Source organism: Jaculus jaculus, chromosome 7 (assembly GCF_020740685.1).
Source record: "Jaculus jaculus isolate mJacJac1 chromosome 7, mJacJac1.mat.Y.cur, whole genome shotgun sequence".
Classification (NCBI taxonomy): Eukaryota; Metazoa; Chordata; class Mammalia; order Rodentia; family Dipodidae; genus Jaculus; species Jaculus jaculus.
The window spans coordinates 29,155,573-29,180,458 of NC_059108.1; the positions used below are offsets into that span (position 1 = coordinate 29,155,573).

The 24,886-nt window shown below is 39.5% G+C and overlaps 1 protein-coding gene across 1 annotated transcript in view; it reads left to right on the forward strand.

Annotated features, from left to right (window-relative positions):
* The window catches only part of Micu2 (mitochondrial calcium uptake 2), a 127,915-nt gene that overhangs the window by 56,052 nt on the left and 46,977 nt on the right, over window positions 1–24,886 (forward strand). The window contains exons 3-4 of the mRNA XM_004670526.2: window positions 8,624–8,655; window positions 8,748–8,823. Of these exons, the coding sequence (XP_004670583.1) occupies window positions 8,624–8,655; window positions 8,748–8,823 (108 nt within the window). The remainder of the gene's footprint in view (window positions 1–8,623; window positions 8,656–8,747; window positions 8,824–24,886) is intronic.

The window sequence follows — 24,886 nt, forward strand, 5'->3', positions numbered from 1 at the left end:
TGCACAAGGGGGCGCACGCATCTGGAGTTCGTTTACAGTGGCTGGAAGTGCTGGCGCTCTCAATCTCTCTCTCTCTCTCTCTCTCTCTCTCTCTCTCTCTCTCTCTGTCTCTTTCTCTCTCTCTCTCTCTCTTACTCTCAAATAAATAAATAAAAAATGAACAAAGTTATTTGCTCAGAATAGGCTTTTTAGCAGAATTGTCTAGGGAGGACTGGATGTCTCTGTTCTGGTGGCCTTCTAATCTTAAGGTTAGTTATTAACTCTTTGGTTTCCTGTAGTTTTCAGGGAAGGCTATTAACCCTTAAGAACTACTGAGAGATCCAGAGCAGTCTGGGCTAGAGTGAGACCCTACCTTGAAAAACCAAAAAAAAAAAAAAAAAAGGTAAATAAATAAATGTAGGATCTGGTGAAAATAAATAAATAAAATGTTGGGAGGCCGTGGACAGGGAGCTAACAAGCCATGGTGTAGGCTGGCTCACTTATGGAAGAACACTGGGGAAAGTGACAGTAATGAGGGTCCTTCCTGGACATAGTGAATATCAAGTCCCACTGTGGGAACTGTTCCTTCAGGAGATTATCTCTAGAGCAGTGGATGTCCTGGGACTCTCATCAAAATGGCAGGAAACCAACTGAGCTCAGTGTCTTGGTGAGGTCAGGAAAGGAGACCTAGAGTGCTCCAGAACTCCAACCATCCCAGGTGACTGAGTATCTAAGCTTTGCCTCATTGGGAGCAACCTCAGAGACTTACCCCTGTAGAAGGGCAGGTGAGAGAGCCATCACTAAAACAATCTAGCCAGACAGTAAGCAACTACACAAACAAAAACTAAGAATAAGAGCCAGGCGTGGTGGCACATGCCTTAATCCCAGTACTTGGGAGGCAGAGGTAGGAGGATCACTGTGAGTTTGAGGCCACCCTGATAATACAGAGTGAGTTCCAGGTCAGCCTTGGCTAGAGGGAGACCCTACCTAGAAAAACCAAAATAGTAATAATAATAAATAAGAACAACAACCCAAAAGGGTAGGTGAACCTAGCACTCAGATTTACAGTAATGTATCACCTAAAATGTCCAGTTTCCAACAAAAGTAAAGTATGAAACATGCAAAGAAACAGGAAAATGTGATATCACTGGGCAAAATCAAGCAATAGCAACTGCATTATGATTGCAACCATATATCAGATTTAGCAGAAAAAGACTTCAGAATAGTTACTACAAATATGTTCAAAAAACTGAAGTAAACCATGATTAAAAATTTTGTTTTCTCTTTTATTATTCATTGGAATGCAATTAAACAATCAGAAGGTACTGAACCAGATCAAGAATTCAGTCATGTATCAGAGTAAATAATACATCCTTTATGCATATGATGTCCTTCATCTTCATTCTTCATCATGGGTAAGAATAATAATCTTGATTACATTCCTACGGATCATGATGAACAGCAAAACAAAGAAAAACAGAGCCAAACCACTGACCCATGCCCTCTGTGTAAACAGAAAGATACAGAGCAATCCTGAATTTATTAGATCTGAAACTCATTTTACCTGGTATTTATCTTTTTGGCCTTTGGGCACATAACATGCTTTATTAATAGCAATTGCTGAGGCTTATATAACCCATCACTCCATAGCACTTCCAATCAGACATTGGCTGCTCTTTTCACCTACTTCCTTGGTGGCTGTGATAGGTCTTCACTGCACTCTTTAGGCCACTAAAACCTGCTTCTTTGCAACAGAGGCTATCTAATCAGAACACTGCTAACCCTTCTTTAAGTTCTTTACTACTGCATTTCTTTCCAGTGACCTTCATCTTCACCGTTCACCTCATACCCATTACCTAGAACTGGCCCAATTTTAAAACTTCAAATTTCATAAGCCCAGTCTCTGACAAGAGTTTATTAATTCCCCCTCCACTTTTGCCTACTACCCAGTGTGATTATTCTTTGACCTCAGAAAAGCTTCTAGCCACTACTGCTCTAACATCCTAAGCTCCCCTAATATACTACTTTCAAATATCTTTCCCCTTTTTCTCTTTTCTTGAACAGCCTGCTGTCAACTTCTAGGGGAATTATACAATTGACAGATTGGAACCACTTAACTTTCTTTATTGGTGCTTCCAAACTTTTGCTCACCTTTCCATCCTTTCTTTTTTTATCACACCTTTCCATATTTTTTGTAGTAAGATTTTACTTATTTTTGATTGAACAAATGGAAGTCATATGAAAACAATCTTTCAAATCCCTCCCATATTGCCCAAGAATGTGTGGGACCTCCCTGAACTGTCTTAACTAGTAGGGCATATCTCGCCTGCTATAGTAGGTCCCTTCACCCTCTCTATTCCATCTCTCTACTGTCTTATATTTAAAACCTTCAAATAGCCTCATCTCTTTGCTATCTTGCAAAATTTACAAACATTTCAGATCTGAATATAAGAATCTTCAGAAAATCCTGTTTAAGAGTTGGAGAAATGATTCACTGGATGAAGTGCTTGCCTTGTAGGCATGAGACCAGAATTTGGATATCCAGTCCCATGTAAATTGTGAGTGGGTATGACAGCCACCTATAATAGCTGGACTAGCTGAATCAGCAAGCTCTGGGCTCAAGTGGGAGATGCTATTTCAGTAAAATAAAGAGGAAGTGGGTTGGAGAGATGACTTAGCAGTTAAGCACTTGCCTGTGAGGCCTAAGGACCCCCGTTTGAGGCTTGATTCCCCAGGACTCATGTGAGCCAGATGCACAAGGGGGCGCACGCATCTGGAGTTTGTTTGCAGTGAGTGGAAGCTCTGGCACGCCCATTCTCTCTCTCTCTCTCTCTCTCTCTCTGTCTGTCACTCTCAAATAAATAAATAAAAATATTTTTTAAATAAAATAAAGAGGAAGCAACCAAGATCCAGTGTCACCACCTACATAAGACCTTCATAATAGAAGAGGAAAAATGATGACATCAAAATAGAAGAGAGACAAATTGGAAAAAGGAAGAGGTTCATTGGAGGGTGGATTTGGGAGGGGAAAATCAGAGTAATAGAAGGGAATTATGGTTTGTTGTCAATGCTTATAGGAGTATTCAATAAAAAGGATTTTTTGTCATTGTCATTGGTTTGGAGATTTTTTGGCTTTTTGTTTTGTTTTGTTTTGCTTGTTTTATTCGAGGTAGGGTCTCACTCTAGCCCAGGCTGACCTGGAACTCACTCTGTAGTCTCAGAATGGCCTCAAACTCATAACTATCCTTCTATCTCTGCCTCCCAAGTGCTGGGATTAAAGGCATGTTCCACCATGTCTGGCTTTCTATAAAAAGATTTTTTTTTAATTCACTGTCAGTCTCTAGTATCAGTGTGCATGTAAACACACACATGCATGCATGTTCACACACACATGTGCATGCACGTGCAAAAATACATATAAACTTAAGCTACATAAAGTACTGTTTGAGCCTGGGCATGGTGGCACATGCTTTTAATCCCAGCACTTGGGAGGCCAAGGTAGGAAGATGGCTGTGAGTTTGAAGCCACCCTGAGAATACAATGAATTCAAGTCAGCCTGGACTAGAGCAAGACCTTGCCTCGAAAAAATAAAAACATGAGCTTAGAGAGAAAAGATAAGACATCAAAGGGTTGAGAGGCTAGAGAGGGGAGACCCCAGGGAAGAGTGAGGTGGAACAGCTTCACATGTTGGCGAATACCAGGAAGCCAGGGTGTTAAGGGTTCAAGGAATAGAGAACATTAAAGGAGCAAGGAATAACCAGTCTTGGAAAATACCCTTGAAGATCAAATAAGGTAAAGACTAAGAATTCACCATTGGGTTTGCTAATATGAGGGATGTCGGTGACTTTATAAGAACCATTTTGGTGGTTTGGAGTGGGTTTAAGAAAGAAAGAGGGCTGGAGAAGTGGCTCAGTGGTTAAGATGCTTGCCTGCAAAGCCTAATGACCCAAGCTTAATACTTAATCTCTAATTGTCAATTTACAGGATTTAGAATCACCATGGAAACAAATCTCTGGTCATGACTGATAAGGAATTTTCTAGATTAGATTAATTGAGGTAGGAAACTCCACACTAATTGTGGCTGGAGTCCTGCACCCAGTATTCCTAGCTTTGCTGTACGTCCTCCTTGCTTGATTGATGATGTCAGCCAGCTTCCTGTTTCTGCCATTTCTTCCCCACCATGATGAACTTACCCCTCAAAACTGTCTGCTGAAATAAACCCTTTCCTTCCGTAAGCTGCTTCTGGTCAGCTATTTTGTCCCAGCAATAAGAGAGGACTGGTACAACACTGTTGTTATTAGGTAGCATTATTGAAGGGTGAGGGGGAGTTCAAAGGGTCAGGAGGGAGAGTGGAGGTCTTCTAGGACAAAGGCCCTGAGAAGACAGGTAGGGCAAAGGTAAGATAACTTTTTGGAAGCTCAGATTAGCCAGGAGTACTAAGAGACTTTGCATAACAATAAAGTTATAGCATTAGAAACTCTGTGTTCTCAGTGATTTAAGAAGCAGTCTTGAGGGCTAGAGAGGTGGCTTCTTGGCTGAGGCACTTGCCTGCAAAGCCAAAAGACCCAGGTTAGACTCTTTAGGACCCACATAAGCCAGATGCATAAGGCGGCACATGGCGTCTGGAGATTGTTTGTAGTGGCTAGAGGCCTTGGCTTGCCCATTCTCCCTGCCTCTCTCTCTCCCCAATAAATAAATAATTTTTTAAAAAAAGAAACAGTCTTCCTGAAGCTGGGCTTAGTAGCGCACACCTTTAATCCCAGTACTGGGGAGGCTAAGATAGGAGGAGTGCCATGAGTTTGGTGCCAGATTGGGGCTATAAAATGAGTTCCAGGTTATCCTAGACTAGAGTGATACACTGGTGGGAAGGAAGCAGTCTTCATCTGGAGTAAGGGGAGAAGGTATTGTGGGTTTAAAAAAGCAGTCTCAACAGTTAAGAGTCAGTGCATTAAGACATACGATTGTTATTATTAATGATTTTAAAATGAATCTTGTGGCTAAAATTCTCTGTCGTGAACAGCTGCACAAAATACTGGCCTGGATTAGGCAGTCACATCTAACCAGGGCTGGGGTTCATAAGAACCTGTGACAAAATGAACAGAGAGGAGAGGGAGCTACTGTGTATAAATGGAAATGTTGCAATGGTTGACATTGGTTGCTGAGCCAGATGGGAAGTTATGACATGAACAAGTGAGGAATAATGGGAAGATGCAAGAGTCAGATTCTAGGGCTCTATAGGATGACTGGAGGCAGCCATAGAAGATGGCTGAGAGCACAGGCCCTGGAATAGGACAGAGCCTGATTTTGAATATTGATTATATGATCACAGACAAAGTCAGCTGAGCCAGGTGAGCCTAGGTTTCCATATCAGTCAAATGAGAGTGCTCATAGTATATTCCTCAAAGTGTTGTGAAGAGCAGGTGAACATGGAGGGCCCAGTACATGGGAAGTTCTGCAGTGTTAACCACTGACATAATTTTACTCAGAGTAGGGAAATGGGAAAAATAGTGCCCGTTGTTACAGATGAATCCTCCAATTGAGAATGATTTTAGGGTTTTTTAATTGTTTTTAGTGATTTTACAGTGAATGTGATAATTGTATTGGTAGGTACCCCCACAGGAAGAATTTGTGAATATAACTCAACTTGTATCGGGGTTAAAAACTGAAAAACAAGTTAATTTTTGTAGCTTCAGAAAACCAAAAGTACTCTCTTCTCCCTATGATTTCACCTGAACGCCAGTGTGTACGTCTCTCCCGTTCCTGGGAAGGTGGGAAGGCACTTGCTTCTGCTTGCCTTCTACCTATGTCTTGCTTTGGGGTGCTTTCCCACTTTGTTATGTGTATATATATATATATATATATATGAGCTTTCATTGATCTCTGAGTCCTTCACTATTTCTTAATCTCCTCTGGTCTTTTATGTGAAGCACATCTTTTGGTTCTTCTGTTTTACCTTCCATGTGCGGGTGTGTGTGCCTTCTCCAGAGCCCTCTTTCTCCAGAGATTTCTCTGATTCAGAGATCTCCTCTCTCCCTTTAAAGCCAGGCAAGAAGGAGAATTCTCTGGCTTGAGTCTTTCAGCCTCCTAAATGCTGGGTTTATTCTTACAATAAACCTCATAATCCATCTTTAAAAAAAAAAAAGCAAAAAGCTGGGCGTGGTGGTGCACGCCTTTAATCCCAGCACTCGGGAGGCAGAGATAGGAGGATTGCCATGAGTTCAAGGCCACCCTAAGACTCCATAGTGAATTCCAGGTCAATCTGGGCTAGAGTAAGACCCTACCTCGAAAAACCAAAAAAAAAAAAAGGAAAGAAGAAACCCAAAAGTGTCTGGCAGAGATAATAGAGTGGATTTTACCTTAAGTGGGGTTTTGTTTGCCTTTAGGCAAAAAAAAAAGGATTTTGCCTTTCTAAGGTAAAGCAAGTGGTATCTATAGTTCTGTGAATGTAACTAATTTCAGTCATTGGTAATAGGATTTAAGGGGAAAAAAGGAACACCAAGATGGTGCTCCTACCATTTGTTGGGCTATGATTTTAGCTTAAATTCTTGAAAGTTTCCCCCAACATTTAGGAACCCTTTTATAAGAGAAATCAATTGAAGTGAGGTCACAGGGTAAGCCCCATTGCTAACTTCTGAATAAGCTAGCCACATAGAAGAATGGATCTCAACAGACAGGTACCAGGGATTGTCTCAGATGAGAGAGGTAAAGCTTGGACTGAGCTAGTCTTCACTATTCTTTCCCCTGCATACTGCATACCTTTGTTTATACTCACAAGGCAGTTTTATTACGGATAAATAACTTAAGTAATAAAATAGCAAAGAAGCAAGCCAGACAGCCACATTCACAGTAACCAATTAGTATTGACACTTTACTCTAGAGAAGGATATAATCAGAGTGACCATAGAATTCATTACAATGCCTGTGCCACAGTTGCTCCCATGGACTGTCTTCATACATCTATTTTGGACTTTAAAGTTCCACAATGAGGGCTTGGGAGAGGATTCAGACTTAAAGGTGCTTGTCTGCAAAGCCTGCCAGCTTGGATTCAGTTCCTCAACACCCACATAAAGTCTGATGCAAAATGGTACACGCATCTGTGATCTCAAATACCTAACACAGTGAGAAGCAGAGCCAAGAAAATCTGATGCTCGGGCACAAGCTACTCTGATGTTTGTTTGCAATTTGGCAGTTCATTTACAGTGGCAAGAGACCCTGTCTTAGAGAAAGTGGAGCACAGACACCTTGAAGTTGTCACCGGAACTCTACATGCACACCATGGCATGCATGCCCATACGCATTCACAAACAAATAATATTTAATCCATAAATTAAAGGTTAAATTTACAGGTTATTACAACTAAAATATATAGTTCTTATTTTAACCCCTTGATAGTTATTTGTTTCAGATGAGTCTCCTGTACTTTCTAAGATTGTTTCCTGCTCTGTAAAATTTAATATCTCCATTTCATTCTTATCATATGTGATAGCACAGAATTTTCAAACCTTCTTGATAATAAATTCATTTGGGGCATTAATTAAAGCTGTGAAAGCCAAGCATGGTGGCACTTCCTTTTATCCCAGCACTCAGGAGGCAGTGGTAGAAATATCACTGTGAGTTCGAGATCAGCCTGGGACTACAGAGTGAGTTCTAGAGTTCCAGGCAACCTGAGGTAGAGTGTTACCTTACCTCAAAAGTGATCACATGGAGGACATTCAACACCTACCAAACCAGAGATCTAGAGGCTGCTAAGAGCCCATCCAAAGCAGACTTAAAACACACCCACATGGCTCACGGAATTTTGTGGAAAAGGAGACAGAAAGATTGTTAGAGCCACAAGTTGGGACAGTATGTACAGAGACATTACCTCTCCCCCATTATTGACTGCTCTCCCCACAATTCATGACCCACAATCCCCATGTGGATGACCTGCATTCCCAACAAGAAGGGCTCCTTCAGAAAAGGGGCAGGGATGAGGTAAAGCATGGTACCAATATGTGTTGTTTACACAGTAAGTATGTCCATAACTAATAAAAATAAATTTAAAAAAAAAAAGAAAATATATCATCAGAACAAAATCATGGTCGCAAGTGGGCAGCAATAAATTTCATCCAACCCTTAAAAAAAATTCTCAAGTACTAGACTGGGGAAATACTCAGCAGTTAAAGGCACATGCTTGTAAAGCCTGCTGGCCCTGATTCAGTTCCCCGGCATCCACACAAAGCCCCTGGAAAGTAGAAACTGAAATAAACCCTGCCTTTCATAAGCTGCTGTGGTCAGGGCTTTTGTCCCAGCAATGAGAAGATAACTGCTACATTAGCCTAGCTGAATTGTGAGCTCCAGGTTCAGTAAGAGTCGCTGTTTCAAATAAAATAGGTGGAAAATAAAGGAGGAAGATGCCTCTGGCCTCCACATGCATATGTGTGCATGCACAACATGCATAAAGAGAAGAAAATAGATTTTGAAAAGAAAAACTGTTTGTGTTTAGACTTAAAATTATCTGGCCTGTTAAGGGATATTGGCTAAAATTACAAACTTTTACCTCTTAGAAATATTTAGTTGTTTGTTTTGGAAATGACTTTTTCCTTAGTACAATCTGCGTTTCTCTGGAAAATGGGCATTAAAAATTATTTCTTCTTTGCTATAGGTAAAACATTGGTCAAGAAGCTGGCAAAAAAGGTAAGCAGTACACAGGGGCTTTTGTTGTTTGGGGTAAGATAGAAAATGATCTTGTGTACCTGAAACTGAAAGGTCTTCACTTGTCTTCAAAGGATGTTGAGAATGTACTTGCAGGAATCCAAACAGCTCGTTGTGGATCAACCTTCTTTCGAGACCTTGGTGATAAAGGTAATTTGCATTCATTGTTAAATTTCTAATTATATGTTTTATTTAACTGGAGTATTATTAGGGAATAAAGTTGTGATAGGTATTTTTAAAACATTCATTAAATAAGGGGTAACTTTTTTCAACTCTTTGAGCAATTAAAAATAAATTACTGAAACATCAGTGTTAATTAAATTTGGAGGGGTTGGAAATCTGAAGAAGCACCTTAACCATTAAGCTATTTCTCCAGCCCATAATCTTATTTCTTTAGCTAGCATATAAAATAACAGATTTCATTCATTTTTCATACATTACGTGATTATATCCCGCCAACTCTTCCCAGTCTCTTTCTTCTTCCCGGATTATCCCATGTCTACTTTCATTTCATATATAAACCTTATGTATGTATGTGCACATTTCATTAAGTCCAGGTTCCCCATAGGAAAAAAAAAACCATGTTCTATTTTTCCAAATGTGGCTTATTTCACTTAGCATGATAATCTACACTTCCATCAATTTCCCTACAAATGATCTAATTTCATTCTTCTTTATGGCTGAGTAGAACTCCATTGAGTATATATAGTACATTTTCTTTATTTGTCTATTAATAGACATCGAGGCTGGTTCCATGTCTTTTCTGTTTGTGAATAGTGAAGCAGTAAGCATGGATGTGAAAGTGGATCTCTATGGTATCTTGACTTGAGTCTTTCAGCCATACCAGACGTGGTATATGGGTCATATGTACTTCTGCTTTTAGTGTTTTGAAGAATTCCCATACCGATTTCCATAGTGACTGCACAATTTTACATTCCTATCAACAGTGAATAAAAGTTCCTCTTTTCCCACATTCTCACCAGCCTTTCTTTTCATTGGTTTTCTTTTACTTATTTATTTGAAAGAGAGAGAGTGGAGGGGTGAATATGGGTATGCCAGAGAGGTTTATTACTGCAGATAAACTGCAGATGCATGTGCCAATTTGTGCATCTGGTTTTCTATAGGTACTGGAGAATCAAACCTGGGCCAGCTACCTTTGCAAACAAGCACCTTTAACAACTGAGCAATCTCCCCATCCCTCATTTGTTTTCTTGATAGCCATTCTGACTGAGGTAAAATGGAATATCAATATAGTGTTAGCTTATATTTTCCTGGTAGCAAAAGATAGTGAAATTCTTATGAAATAATTATTAACCATTTGTTGCAGTCCAGTTCACATTGCTGGTAGAAATCACCCAACCAAGAGTAGCTTCTGGGAAAAAGAGATTTATTTTGATTTACAGGCTCGAGGGGAAGCTTCACGATGGCAGAGGAAAATGATGGCATGAGCAGAGGGGTGGACATCACCCCCTGGCCAACATAAGGTGGACCACAGCAACAGGAGGGTGTGCCAAACACTGGCATGGGGAAACTGGCTATAAAGCCCATAAGCCCGCCCCCAACAATACACTCCCTCCAGGAGGCATTAATTCCCAAATCTCCATCAGCTGGGGAGCTAGCATTCACAACACCTAAGTTTATGGGGGACACCTGAATCAAACCACCACATCATTTGTTTTTGGTTTTTCTGAGGTAGGGTCTCACTGTAGCCCTGGAATTACTATGTAATCTCAAGGTGGCCTCGAACTCAAGGTGATTCTCCTACCACTGCCTCCCGAGTACTGGGATTAAAGGCATGTGCCACCACGCCTGGCTGTATTTCTACTTTTGAGAACAGTCTATTCAACTTATATGCCCACATACTGATTGATTTGTGTGTGTGTGTGTGTGTGTGTGTGTGTGTGTGTGTGTGTGTGTGTGTGTTTATAATATTTTGTATACTCTAGATATTTATACCCTGTCTATTGACAGAGATTTTCTCCTGTAGTCCTTCACTCTGATAATTTTTCCTTCACTGTATAGAAGCTTTTTAATGTCATATAATCTCACTTGTTGATTCTTATTTTTCAACATGTTTTTATTTTTTATTTACCTTTTTTGGACAACTTTCATAATTATAGACAATAACCTATAGTAATTTCTTTCCTCCCCCAACTTTGCCCTTTGAAACCCCACTCTCCATCATACTCCTTCCCCCCTCAATCAGTCTCTTTTACTTTGATATCATCATCTTTTCCTCCTATTATGATGGTCTTATGTAGGTAGTGACATGTACTTCAAGGTCATGGATATCCAGGCTATGTTGTGTCTGGGGGAGCACTTTGTAAGGATTCCTACCTTTCTTTGGCACTTACATTCTTTTTGCCATCTCTTCCACAGTGGACCCTGAGCCTTGGAAGGTGTGGTGGAAATATTTCAGTGCTGAGTACTCCTCTGTGACTTCTCAGCACCAAGGTGCCTTCTGAATCATACCACAATCTGAAAAGAGAAGATTCTGTACCAAAAGTGAGAGTAGTATTAATACATGAATATGAACATTAAGAGATGTGCTTACAGGGCAGTTTGATGAGCATACTATATACATTTAGCCAGATAGCAGAAGACATTACACACCTAGGGCTCATCACTACCTCTGTTGTGGGTTTTCAGTGTCAGGCATATATTCCCTCCGTGGAGTGGGCCTGAAGTCCCAAGTAGAGAGTGGCTGGTTTCCCCTCATAACAGACATGCCACTATTGCACCTGTTGGCTCATTTGGCCTGCCTGGCCAAATTCAAGGCTTGCAGTGTCCACTGTTGAGTATCTCCACTGGTGATTTCTCTCTCTCCCATTGAATTGCATGCAGCATAGCTTTTTCCAGCTTTCTGTCAGCTGGTCTACACAAAGGAAGTTTTCAGATCCACTCCAGCAGGGTTTCTCAGTGACCTTGCAGCCCAAGTATGTGGAGTCTTCAGCAATAAGGTCTTACCATCTATTCCTGGTGGGAAACCAAGAGCCTCAGCAATGGCCTGTAATGTTTTGGGAACATCTGGGACCTCTCTGGCCAAAAACTCACTAGAAAATATCCCATCCCTGGCACTGAAAGTTTTCTAGTAACAAGCTGTGGCTTTTGGGTATTCCCTTGTTCAAAAAAGTAGGTTTCCATATGATGTATTCATACCCACTTAGATTTTGATTGCGAGACCCCCACCTTTCCTTTACTCAGTCTCTTCTCCTGACCTCACTTAGGCCTTTCCACCCCCATTAATCTGTTCTTCTACTTATATATATAATATTATCCTATTAAGTCCCCCTCCCTCCCTTTCTATTTTTTAATCCCCTTTCTAGCTTACTGGCCTCTGTTACTGAGTTTTATTCCAACTCACATAGAAGTCCAATCATTTGTAGCTAGGATCCACATATGAAAGAGAACATCTGACGTTTGGCTTTCTGGGCCTGTGTTACATCACTAAATATAATTCTTTCCAGATCCATCCGTTTTCCTGCAAATTTCATAATTTCATTTTTCTTTACCACTGAGTGGAACTCCACTGTATAAATGTGCCTCATCTTCATTATCCACTCACTCATCAGTTGAGGGACATCTAGGCTGTTCGATTTCCTAGCTATTGTGAGTAGAGCAGAAATAAACATGGTTGAGCAAGTATCTCTAAGGCAGTGAGATGAGTCCTTAGGATATATGCCTAGGAGTGCAATAGCTGGGTCATATGGTAAATCTATTTTTAGCTGTCTCAGGAACCTCCACACTGATTTCCACAATGGCTGGACCAGATTGCATTCCAACCAACAGTGTAGAACAGTTCCTCTTTTTCTGCATCCTCACCAGCATTTATAGTCATTTGTTTTCATGATAGTAGCCATTCTGACAGAAATGAGATGGAATCTAAGTGTAATTTTAATTTGCATTTCCATGATGGCTAGGGTTATAGAACATTTTTAGATGATTATATGCCACATATATTTCTTCTTTTGACAATTCTCTATTTAGTTCCATACCCAATTTTTAAAATTTTTTGTTTATTTTTATTTATTTATTTGAGTGTGACAGACAGAGAGAGAAAGAGACAGTTAGATAGAGAATGGGCGTGCCAGGGCCTCCAGCCACTGCAAACGAACTCCAGATGCAAACAACCTCTTGTGCATCTGCCTTACTTGGGTCCTGGGGAATCGAGCCTCAAACCAGTGTCCTTAGGCTTCACAGACAAGCACTGAACTGCTAAGCCATCTCTCCAGCCCATCTATAGCCTCCCACCACTTTTTTTCCCAAGGTAGAGTTTCACTCTAGCTCAGGCTGACCTGGAATTTACTATGTAGACTCAAGGTAACCTCAAACTCATGGCAGTCCTCCTACCTCTGCCTCCCAAGTGTAGGGATTAAAGGCATGCACCACTACACCCAGCTATAGCCTATTTTCAATTGGGTTGTTTGATTTCTTATTTAGTTTTTTGAGTTCTTTGTATATCCTAGATATTAATCCTCTATCAGATGTATAACTGGTAAAGATTTCTTCCATTCTGTAGGTTGTCTCTTTGCTCTGTTCACAATGTCTTTTACTGTACAAAAGCTTTGCAATTTCATGAGGTCCCAGTGGTTGATCAATTCCTTAGAAACTGGGGTTATATTTAGAAAGTCTGTGCCAATATCAATATGTTGAAAGGTTTCCCCTACTTTTTCCTCTAGCAGTTTCAGGTGTTATATTGAGGTCTTTGATCCATTTGAACTTAGTTCTTGTGCATGGAGAGAGAGAGAAGGATCTATTTTCATCCTTCTACAGATATAAATCCAGTTTTCCCAGCACCATTTGTTGAAGAGGCTGTCTCTTCTCCAATGAGTATTTTTTGGCTTTTTTTGTCTAATATCAGCTACACGGACTTATATCTGGGTCCTCTATTTCGTTCCATTGATCTACTTTTCTCTTTTTGAGCCAGTACCATGCTGTTTTTGTTACTATGGTGCTGTAATATAGGTTAAAATCAGGTATAGTGATACCACGAGCCTTATTTTTGTTGCTCAAAATTGTTTTAAATATTCGAGGGTTTTTTTGTGCTTCCAAATGAATTTTTGATTGTTTTTCCTATTTCTATGAAGAATGCCATTGGACTTTTGATGAGGATTGCATTAAATGTGTAGACTGCTTTAGGTAAGATTGCCCTTTTCACAATATTGATTCTTCCGATCCAAGGACAAGGGTTGTCATTCCATTTCCTAGTGTCTTCTGCAATTTCTTGCTTAAGTGTTTTAAAGTGTTCATTGTAGAGATCCTTCACTTCCTTGGTTAGGTTTATTCCAAGTTACTTTATTTATTTTTTTGAAGCAGTTGTGAATGGCAGTGATTCTCTGACTTCATCCTCTGTATGTTTGTTGTTAGCATATAGGAAGGCTACTGATTTCTGTGTGTTTATTTTGTATCCTGGTACATTGCTCTAAGTGTTTATCAGCTCTAACACTTTGCTGGTAGAGTGTTTAGGGTTCCTTATATATAGAATCATGTCATCTGCAAATAATGATAACTTGATCTCTTCCTTTCCAATTTGTATCCCTTGTATGTGTGTCTCTTGCCTTATTTCTATGGCTAAGGCTTCCAGTGCTATATTAAATAGAAGTGGGGACTGTGGCCAACCTTGTCTCACTCCCGATTTTAGTGGGAAAGCTTTAAGTTTTTCTCTATTTAGGATTATGTTGGCTATAAGTTTGTCATAAATAGCCTTTATTATGTTGAGATATGTTCCTTCTATGCCCGGTCTCTGTAGGACTTTTATCATGAAGGGTTATATTTTGTCAAATGCTTTTTCTACATCTATTGAGATGATGCTGTGATTTGTCCTTCAATTCATTTATTTGGTGTATCATATTTATCAATTTGCATATGTTGAACCATCCCTGTATCTCTGGGATAGAGCCTACTTGGTCAGGGGCAATGGTCTTTCTGATATACTCTTATATTATGTTTGCCAGTATTTTGTTGAGAATTTTTGTATCTATGTTCATGAGTAAGACTGGTCTATAATTTTCTCTTTTTTTTTTTTTTCTGTCTTTGTGTGGTTTCGGTATCAAGGTGATGCTGGCTTTGTAGAATAAGTTTGGTAGGATTCCTTCCTTTTCTGTTTTATGGAAAAGCTTGAGAAGCAGTGGTGTTGGTTCTTCCCTAAAGGTCTGGTAAAAATTCACCAGTGAGTCCATCTGGGCCTGGACTTCTTTTAGTTATGAGATTTTTATAACTGCTTGGATCTCCAAATTTGTTATAGGTCTATTTAAGTAATAATCTCATCTATATTTAAACTTTTTAGGTCATGTAAATCAAGGAAATCATCTATTTTTTTCAGGTTTTCAAACTTAGTAGAATATATGTTCTTATATTATGTCCCTGTGAATTTTTTTCATTTCTCTTGTATCTCTTTATTTTTCATCTCTAATTACATTAATTTGTGTCTTTTTTCGCTTTCATTTGGTTAGATTTGCTTAGGGTTTATCAATCTTGTTTATCCTTTCAAAGAACTAACTTTTTGTTTCATTGATTGCTTGGATTTTTTTTATTTTCTTTTTTTCTTTTTTTTAATTTTTATTAGCATTTTCCATGATTATAAAAAAATATCCCATGTTAATTCCCTCCCTCCCCCCCACACACACACTTTCTCCTTTGAAATTCCATTCTCCATAATATTACCTCCCTGGATTATTTTTTGTTGTTGTTTGTTTCCACTTCATTAATTTCTGTCCTAATCTTTATTATTTCTTCCCATCTACTGATTTTTGTTTTGCCTTGTTCTTCTTTTTCCCAGGCTTTAAGGTAAAGCATTAAGTTGTTTACTTGTGATCTTTCTAATTTCTTAATATAGACACTTAAAACTATAAATTTCCCTCTTAGGACTGCCTTTATTGTGTCCCAAAGGTTTTGGTATGTTGTGTTCTCATTATCACTTGACTCTATGAATTTTTTTATTTCCTTCTTGATTTCATCATTGACCCATTCTTCATTTAGTAATGTATTGTTTAGTTTCCATGATTTTGTGTATGCCCTATAGCTTTTCTTGCTATCAATTTATAGTTTAATCCCATTGTGATCAGATAGAGTGCAAGGAATTACTTCAGTTTTCCTGTATTTGTTAAGATTTGCTTTGTGTCCTGTTAGATGGTCTATTTTAGGGAATGTTCCTTGTACTGCTGAAAAGAATGTATATTCTGTAGCATTTGGGTGAAATGTTCTGTAGATATCTGTTAGGTCCATTTGTTCTATGACCTCGTTTAATCCAGATGCCTCTGCTTGTTTTTTGCCAGGCTGACCTGTCAATTGATGAGAGTGGGATGTTGAAGTTACCCACAACAACTGTGTTTGGTGTTATCTGTGACCTTTGCTCTAATAGTGTTTGTTTGATGAAATCGGGAGCTCCCATGTTATGTTGTTGAGGATTATATATTGAGGATTATAATGTCCTCTTGGAATGTTCCTTTAATCAATATAAAGTGACCTTCCTTATTTTTCTTAACTACTGTTGCTCTGAAGTCTACCCTGTCAGATATTATGATAGCAATACCTGCTTGTTTTCTAGGCCCATTTGCTTGAAACACCATTTTCCAACCTTTCACCCTAAGATAGTGTCCATATTTTGTAGAAAGTTGAGTTTCTTAGAAGCAACAAATTGAAGGATCCTGCTTTTTAACCCAGTCTGCAAACCTGCATTTTTTTGGTTGGGGCATTTAGGCCATTGATATTTAGAGTTATTATTGAAAGGTGTGTATATATTTTTGCCACTTTTTTTTGTATTTCTTCCAGTTTTACCTTTGCTGTCTTTGAGTATGGTTTACTTTTTCCTGTTTCCTTATGTGTTTGCTTTTCTTTCTCTTCAGCATGGACGATCCTTTCACATATTTTCTGTTAAGCTGGTTTGTTCTTCATGTACTTCTTTAGCCTGCTTTTATTGTGAAACGTCCTTCTTTCTCCATTCATTTGAATGGATAGCTTTGCAGGATAAAGTAACCTTGGTTGATGGTTGTTATTTTTCAGAACTTGTAATACATCATTCCAAGCTTTTCTGGCTTTTAAAGTTTGTGTTGAGCAATCTGCTGTTATCCCGATGGGCTTGCCTTTGTATGTGACTTGATTTTTCTCTCTAACTGCTTTCAATATATTTTCTTTGGTTTGTGTGTTTGGTAGTTTAATTATAATATGGTGAGGAGAGGTTCTTTCCAGGTTTTGTCTGTCTGTTGTTCAAAGGCTTTCTGGGGCTGGAGAGATGGCATAGCGGTTAAGTGCTTGCCTGTGAAGCCTGAGGACCCTGGTTCGATGCTCGGTTCCCCAGGTCCCACGTTAGCCAGATGCACAAGGGGGTGCATGCGTCTGGAGTTCGTTTGCAGAAGCTGGAAGCCCTGGCGCGCCCATTCTCTCTCTCTCCCTCTATCTGTCTTTCTCTCTGTGTCTGTCACTCTCAAATAAATAAATAAAATTTTTCTAAAAAAAGGCTTTCTGTATCTGCATTGGCATCTCTTTCCCAATTTGGGGATGTTTTCTTCTATGATTTTGTTGAAAATGCCTACCATGCCTATGGAGTAAAATTCTTCTCCTTCTAGCCTGAATTATTGTGTTTAATCTTTTCATAGTGTCCTGAATGTCTTTAAATTCCCATTCATGCCTTCCTATTAGTTTGTCCTTCTCTTTGTTGGACTGTATTAGGTCTGCCACCTGGTCTTCTAGTTAGATATTCTGTCCTGTCTTTGATCCATTCTATTGGTGAGACTTTCTACAGTTTTCTATTTGGCTTACTCTCTTTTTCATTTCTAGTATTTCTGATTGGTATATTTTCACTGTTTCTATTTCCTTACTCATTTTTTGTATTGACCTACTTATTTCATTAAGTTGGTTTCCTGTGTTCTCTTGAGATTCCTTAAAGAGTTGGTTTTCTTCTTTGATTCCTTTGAGTATTGATGTAATCTTTTTTTTTTTTAATCTTTGTCAGGCATTTCATCTAAAGCAGTCTCATTGGAGGTCATTTCTGACTGATTTGTAATAATTGGTGGGATTGTATTATCTTGATTTTTGCATCTTGGATAAATTTAATGCTTAGGTTTTCTAATTATTTGCAGTGTTCTTAGCCATATAAAGTTGACTTTATATATCTCCATTGTAGGGGTTTAAGAAGCCAGATGTGCTTTTATTCTCTAAGAGAAACAGCAGAAGTAACCCTAGGTGTTGAGTTTGCTTGCTATCCAAGTATTGTAGTAGACTGGGTGAAGCAAATTACTGGAAAATTCTGAAATTCAACTAAGCATAGACATTCAATCAAAACCAGCACAGAGTATTTATATAAGTGTGGGATTAAACTAAACAGATAATATAAAGTCAAAGTCCCTAAGGGTGTGTGTTGCCCAATACCCTTAATCCTGTCAACTGGGCTAGAGTGAAACCCTGCCTCCAAAAAAAAAGAAAAAGGATAAAGCCTAGTGTGGTGGCATATACATGAAATCTCAGAACACAGGGAGAGAAAGAGAGAAAAAAAAAAAATCTAGAGTTCAAGGTCATCATCAGGTACCTAATTAGTTTGAGGCCAGGATAACAGTCTCTTTCAGAAAGACAAGCAAGATTATTGGGATTAAGTTTAGAAATAATAAATCAGTGAGATAATATAAGGGAGAAAATTGGGAAGAAGCAGTAACAAACAAAAGAACTCAAAGAAGAATGTTGTAAAGAGGAAGAAGAGGGGCTGGAAAGATGGCCCAGTGGTTAAAGATACTTGCTTACAGAGCCTAACAACCCAGGTTCAATTCCCCAGTATCAAAAAATAATAATAAATAAAAGAGCTGGTCATGGTGGTGCACACCTTTAATCCCAGCATTCAGGAGGCAGAGGTAGGAGGATCGCTGTGAGTTTAAGGCCACCCTCAGCCTACAAAGTGAATTCCAGATCAGCCTGCACTAGAGTGAGACCCTACCTTGGGGGAAAAATAAAAGGGCTGGAAGGATGGTTTAGCAGTTAAGGCACTTGCCTGCAAAGTCAAAGGACCAGGTTTACTTTCCCAGGACTCATGCAAAACGAGATGCACAAGATGGCCCATGCCTCTGGAGTTCATTTGCAGCAGCTGGAGTCCCTGGTGTGCCAATTCCCTTCTCCTTTTCTCCCCCCGCCCCCGGCATCAAATAAATGAATTTTAAAAAAATTCAGTTCCCCAATATCCACATAAAGCCAGATGTACAAAATGGCACTTACATCTGGAGTTTGTTCTGGCGCACTTATACTTCTCTACTCAAAAGTAAACTTTTTTTTTTTTTAAGGAAAAGATGTGCCATAGAAATGCCTTAGCAGTCTGCAAAGCCTAAGAACCCAGGTTCAAATCCCCAAAACCCATGTAAGCCAGATGCACATGATGGCACATGTATCTGGAGTTCGTTTGAAGTGGCTAGAGGCCCTGGCATGCCCATTCTTTCCCTTTCCCCCACCCCAACTATTTATTTATTTATTTAAGAGGAATAAAAAAGGCAGATAGAGAAAATGGGCATGCCAGGGCCTTCAGCCACTGCAAATGAACTCCAGATACATGTGCCACCTTGTGCATCTGGCTTTACAAGGGTCCTGGGGAATCAAGCCTAGGTCCTTTAGCTTGGCAAAGAAATGCCTTAACCCCTAAGCAATCTCTCAAGCCCATCTCTCTTTCTAGTAAATAAATAAAGATAAAATATTTTTAAAAAGAAGAAAATGAAAGAACAAGAGATTTAGAAGAGAACAGGAAACAAGATTGTCTAATTATGAAGAAGAGCCTAAAAAATACAAACAAAAAAATAGATAAGTTTAAGAAGTCAAAAAATCAAAACAGGGCTGCAAAGATGACTTAGCAGTTAAAGTCCTGGCCTGCAAAGTCAGAGGACCCAGGTTCAATTCACCAGGACCCACATAAGCCAGATGCACAGGGTAGTGCATGCATCTGGAGTTCATTTGCAGTGGTTGAAGGCCCTGGAACACCCATTCTCTATCTGTCTCTTTATATCAAATAAATATTTTAAAAATCAAAACATTTAGGCTGGAGAGATGGCTTAGCGGTTAAGCACTTGCCTGTGAAGCCTAAGGACCCTGGTTCGAGGCTCGGTTCCCCAGGTCCCACGTTAGCCAGATGCACAAGGGGGCGCACGCGTCTGGAGTTCGTTTGCAGAGGCTGGAGGCCCTGGCGCGCCCATTCTCTCTCTCTCCCTGTATCTGTCTTTCTCTCTGTGTCTATCGCTCTCAAATAAATAAATAAAATTTTAAAAAATCAAAACATTAAACCAATATGTGTGTACACATGTGCTGCCATCCTGTCCTCTCCCCTCCCCAATCAAACTGCTAAGGATCAAGCCCTCATACTTGCACAGCAAGTGTTCTTATCCACTGTGTCATCTCCCCTGCTCCTGAAACCATTTTTGAAAGAGTAGGATGGGACAGAGAGATGGCTCAGGGGTTAAAGGTGCTTGTTTGCAAATCTAACGGCTTTGGTTTGATTCCCCAGGACCCTTGTAAAGTCAGATGCACAAAGCGGCACAAGGGTCTGGAATTCACTTACAGTGGCAGGAAACCCCAGTGTACCTATACTCACTCTTTCTGTGATTATCTCTCTCTCAAATAAACAAATATCAAAAAGTATAACTTGAGTGTAAAAAACAATAGGATAAAGTAAAATACTTCTAAAATGTACTAAAAAGAAGAAAATGGAAAACAAAACAAAAAAGAAAAAAATCACTGTTAGAAAGGCTTCTTTCTGGGTCTTCTAAAATTGGAGTCCACTAGATGGATGTGGCAGTGAGCCGTGTCCATTGAACTTGTTTTCCTATGATTCATCCTGGTTCTGAGCTTACAGTGAAGGAACTGTCTTCACTTTGGTAACTTCCCTTCTTTGTATACCATGGCCCTCTGCTGGCCACACTTAGTTTTGCAGTCTGAATGGTGGGCACATTCTTCCACCCTCCTGAAGCTCAGGAGTACAACTCCAGGGTGACTAATGTTCTACTTGGATGTGTCTCACAAGGACATCGGGAGTGGGTGATACAAACATATCACTGAGATCTGCACAAACAGACCTGTCCCCTTCCTTTCACAATCCACTAAATATTTTTTAACTTTTTTGTTGACAGTTTTTATATATGTACATACTATATTTTGATCATAACTGCTCCTGTTAGCTTCTGTTGTTTCCCTTACCCTCCTCTTTCCAGCTGAGCCCCTTTCCAACCAGTCCTTCTTTTACTTTGTTGTCTTTTTTTCTCCCTCCTCCACTATCCATGACAAAATGTTAGTGAGTCCAGCACTGTGCAGGACGTATACAGGTCATGGCTCTCTGGCAGGTCATAGATGCAGTAGCTACTTCGTGTCTGGAAGATAGCATTCCGTAGCACTCCTCACATCCTTGGCTCTACATTCTTTCCATACCTTCTTTCTCAGTGTTCCGTGAGCCATGAAGGGTATAGTAGAGATGTCTCAATTTATCTCTGAGCTCACTAAAAATGGTCAGTTATTCTCAGTGTATTGGCAAGTTTTGAATCTCCCTAGTAGTCGCTGCCAACCTTAAAAAGATGCTTCTGTTAACAAAACTGAGAGCAGCACTAGCCTTTGGGCATAAATATATTTAGTGGACAGTTTGGTTCAGCATATCCATTTAGTCAAACAACTGTAGTAGCTTTCCTCCTAGAGCCTTGATCTCCCCAGCCATAAGCTTTTCAGTAGGTTTTCAGTACCAAGTATGGATTCCCTACTGTGGATCAGGCTTCATATATAATCCAAGAATGGTTTGTTATCCCCATACCATCATGCCACTATCATACCAGTAGAAAGAACTTACCTGGCTGTTCAGTTGTGTACTTTGCAGGGTCCACTGTTGGATAAGATGTTGGTACTTTTTTGCCTAGTGGCTTACTCTACATAGCACTTTTAACACTGTGACAGCTAGCCAGCAGGGAGGAGTCCAGCACAGTCCCTGCTTGACTTCTCAGTGTCCTGCAACTGAAGCATGTGCTGTCTTCAGCAACAGGACCTTACCATCTAGTTCTGGTAGGCAACAAGAACATTGGCCTGTATTGTTCAGGGCCTCTCACAACTCACTGGATGATACCCCACCCCTAGTGCTGCAGTTTTCCTTAACAGCCTATGACTGCTTAGAGCAGCATTATCCACCCATGCAGGGTAGTTCTGTTCAAAATCTTTTTTATTATAAATATAATTGTAAAGGCTGGGTGTGGTGCCATATGCCTTTAATCCCAGCATTTGTGAGGCAGAGGTAGAAGGATCACAATGAGTTCAAGGCCAGCCTGAGACTACAGAGTAACTTCCATGTCAGCTTGGGCTAGATTGAGACCCTACCTCAAAAAAAATCATGAAATTATAATCCAGCTTTTCTTTTTTATTTCCTTTTGAACTATTTGTAAGGGATACTGAAAGGTTCTGCCTCCTGGTGAGCAACATTTTAACACCTTAATGTTTAATGACTTCCAACTGGATAGAATATCTTTTCTTTTCCTGAACTAGATACCATTTAAATTGAGATTAGTCATTATACTACTCTATCTAATGTAGTTTACAGTATTTGCATATAGTTTAGTATGTGAAGATATGTCACTTGCAGCTGTGTAATTCAGAAAACAAACCGGAGAGTGATAATTTTGAACATGAAACAAGTTTTTATTGTACTGCCTTTTTATTGATTATAAGATATTCTAGTATTCTGCACTTGAACTCATACTCATAATTAAAATTGCTAAAATATATTGTGAAGTATGTACATGTAGGAAGGAATTTAACAATTTCTAAAGATTTTACCTTACATAAAGGGAAAAAGAACTCACCTTCATCTTTCTTTACTAGTGCATCTACTTCAACTGTACTCATCTGTCTCCACCATCACTGTAGCTCTGCTGCTTTCAAGAAGCGTGTGTTTTCTAAGCCTCCTCTGTTGTCCTGACCTCCACCTTGTTGTTAATCCCTCTTTCTATCATATCACCAGTCTCTTTCTAACACATCACTCCTCTGATAATATGTGAACTTAAAAACAACTTCCACACTTTCATAGCCCAACTTCTTCTTCTGTGTAGTATGACCTTCTCACCTCCAGTTCACTGTAAAGCCTGGCTACCCTTCATGGGTACTGTTCCTATCATGGTCAACAGTGCTCCCTTGTTACTAGAGCCAAGGATAAAATTCTGTATTTGGGACTTACATCACCCCAGCAATGTTCGGTACCCTTGAACTCTTTAGAATTTTCTCTTCTTTTTGCTTCACTGACTCCATACTTGCTATGTTCTAGTTGTTTCTTCTTTGACTTCTTTAATAAAGACCAAGAAGCAGCCAAGCATGGTGGGACAGACCTATAGTAATCCCAGCACTTTGCAGGCTAAGGCAGCCTGGGTTACATAGTGAAACTCCTGTCTCAGAAAGATACAATAAATTTCAACAAGAACCACCTGAACTGGGAAATCAAAGCATTCCCATCCTAATGGGTGAGATTGAAGGAAGGGGCTGACCAGTCAGTCCTGAAAAAACATGAGAAACTGTACCTCAAAAAAGATAATGAGGGGCTGGAGAGACGGCTTAGCGGTTAATCGCTTGCCTGTGAAGCCTAAGGACCCCGGTTCGAGGCTCGGTTCCCCAGGACCCATGTTAGCCAGATGCACAAGGGGGCGCATGCGTCTGGAGTTCGTTTGCAGTGGCTGGAAGCCCTGGCACACCCATTCTCTCTCTATCTGCCTCTTTCTCTCTCTGTGACTCTCAAATAAATAAATAAAAATGAAAAGAAAATTTAAAAAAAAAAAAAGATAATGAGGGTTAGAGGTGAGATTTTAAGAACTTTGAAGAAAATGAGACATTCTTGACAAATGACAAGTGACATTTTTGAGACTTATGTACAATGAGGGTGTTGAAATTTCAAAGAGCAATAAGTAGAAACATTTCATTCTCTTGTATGAAGACAATAGTAAGTAGTGATAGAAATGGTGATGGAAGCTGGTTAATGGAAGCTTTGGAACTGGGCTAGCACATTATTCTATTTTAAGTGTTGTCTAGGTTGTTCAGACAGGAGAAAACAGCCTTATAGATGTTCTTTGGTTTCTCCTGATTGTTCCTTCCACCTCTCCTAGCAGAGATGTGAGGAATAGTTTTCCATAGAAGCAGATGAGGAATGGAGAGAGGATCTTTGGCACCTTCTAGTCTGCAGCAGAGAAATGCATTTTGAGTAGTCTATCTGAAGTCAGACTTCTGGTCTCCAGAAGGTAGGTTGTCACTGTGTTTCTCTACCACCTTTGCTGTTTATAATCCCACAGGGAGAAAAACAGGTGCTTGTTTCCAGATAACACTGAGACTGTCAGTAACTTCTGCTTTATTTATGTCATTTAACTTTCAGTTACAGAGAAAGAAAATTTCCATCATGGAACTACATTTCCCCAGTAGAGAGCTTCCTCTCCCTGTTCTTTCCCTAGCAGGAAGGCTGTTGATGCTCTCACAGTGAACACAGGCAGTAATCATACATCTCCACAATCTCGCTCGCTCTCTTTTTTTTTTTTTCCAGTGAAACAATCTCTGTTGTCTCAGTGATTTGTTTTTGTTTGTTTTTCGTTTTTTTTTATTGACAACTTCTGTACTTAGACAATAAACCATAATAATTCCCTCCCCTCCCCCACTTTCCCCTTCACAACTCTACTCTCCATCATATCCCCTCCCTCTTTCTTTTATTTTGATGTCATCATCTTTTTCTCCTATTATGAGGATCTTGTATTTTCACAATTTCTTGAAAGAGAACCTACAATTTCTAAATGACTGAGAGAACGGCCTTACTGATGAGTTGTAGAAAATAATAAATGGAAGCTCATAGCAGGAACTTTGTTTGTTTGGTATGTTTTTCCCCCTTAGGCAAACTCCATATGAGAAATAGAAGAAAGAGGATGATGAAAGATGTTGGGTACAAAGGAGGCTATAGACACAATAAGTGACTACAAATATTAGAGAGTGTACATTTCTAAGTCAACATACATCGTATGACCATAAGAAGAAAATAACCTTTACCTTCCTTCCATTTAGATAAAGATATTTTTAAAGCCTCCATTAATGAGAGAGTGGCAAAGATATCATAACTAGAGAAGCTAGCTTAATGATGACAATCATTCAACAGTGAAGGTGCAAAATGATGAAAAGCAGAAATGGCATGAAAGGGTAGAGTGAGAGCTGCTCTCTGTCCAAACTGGATTCCCTTCACTTAGGCCTTTATACTTGTATT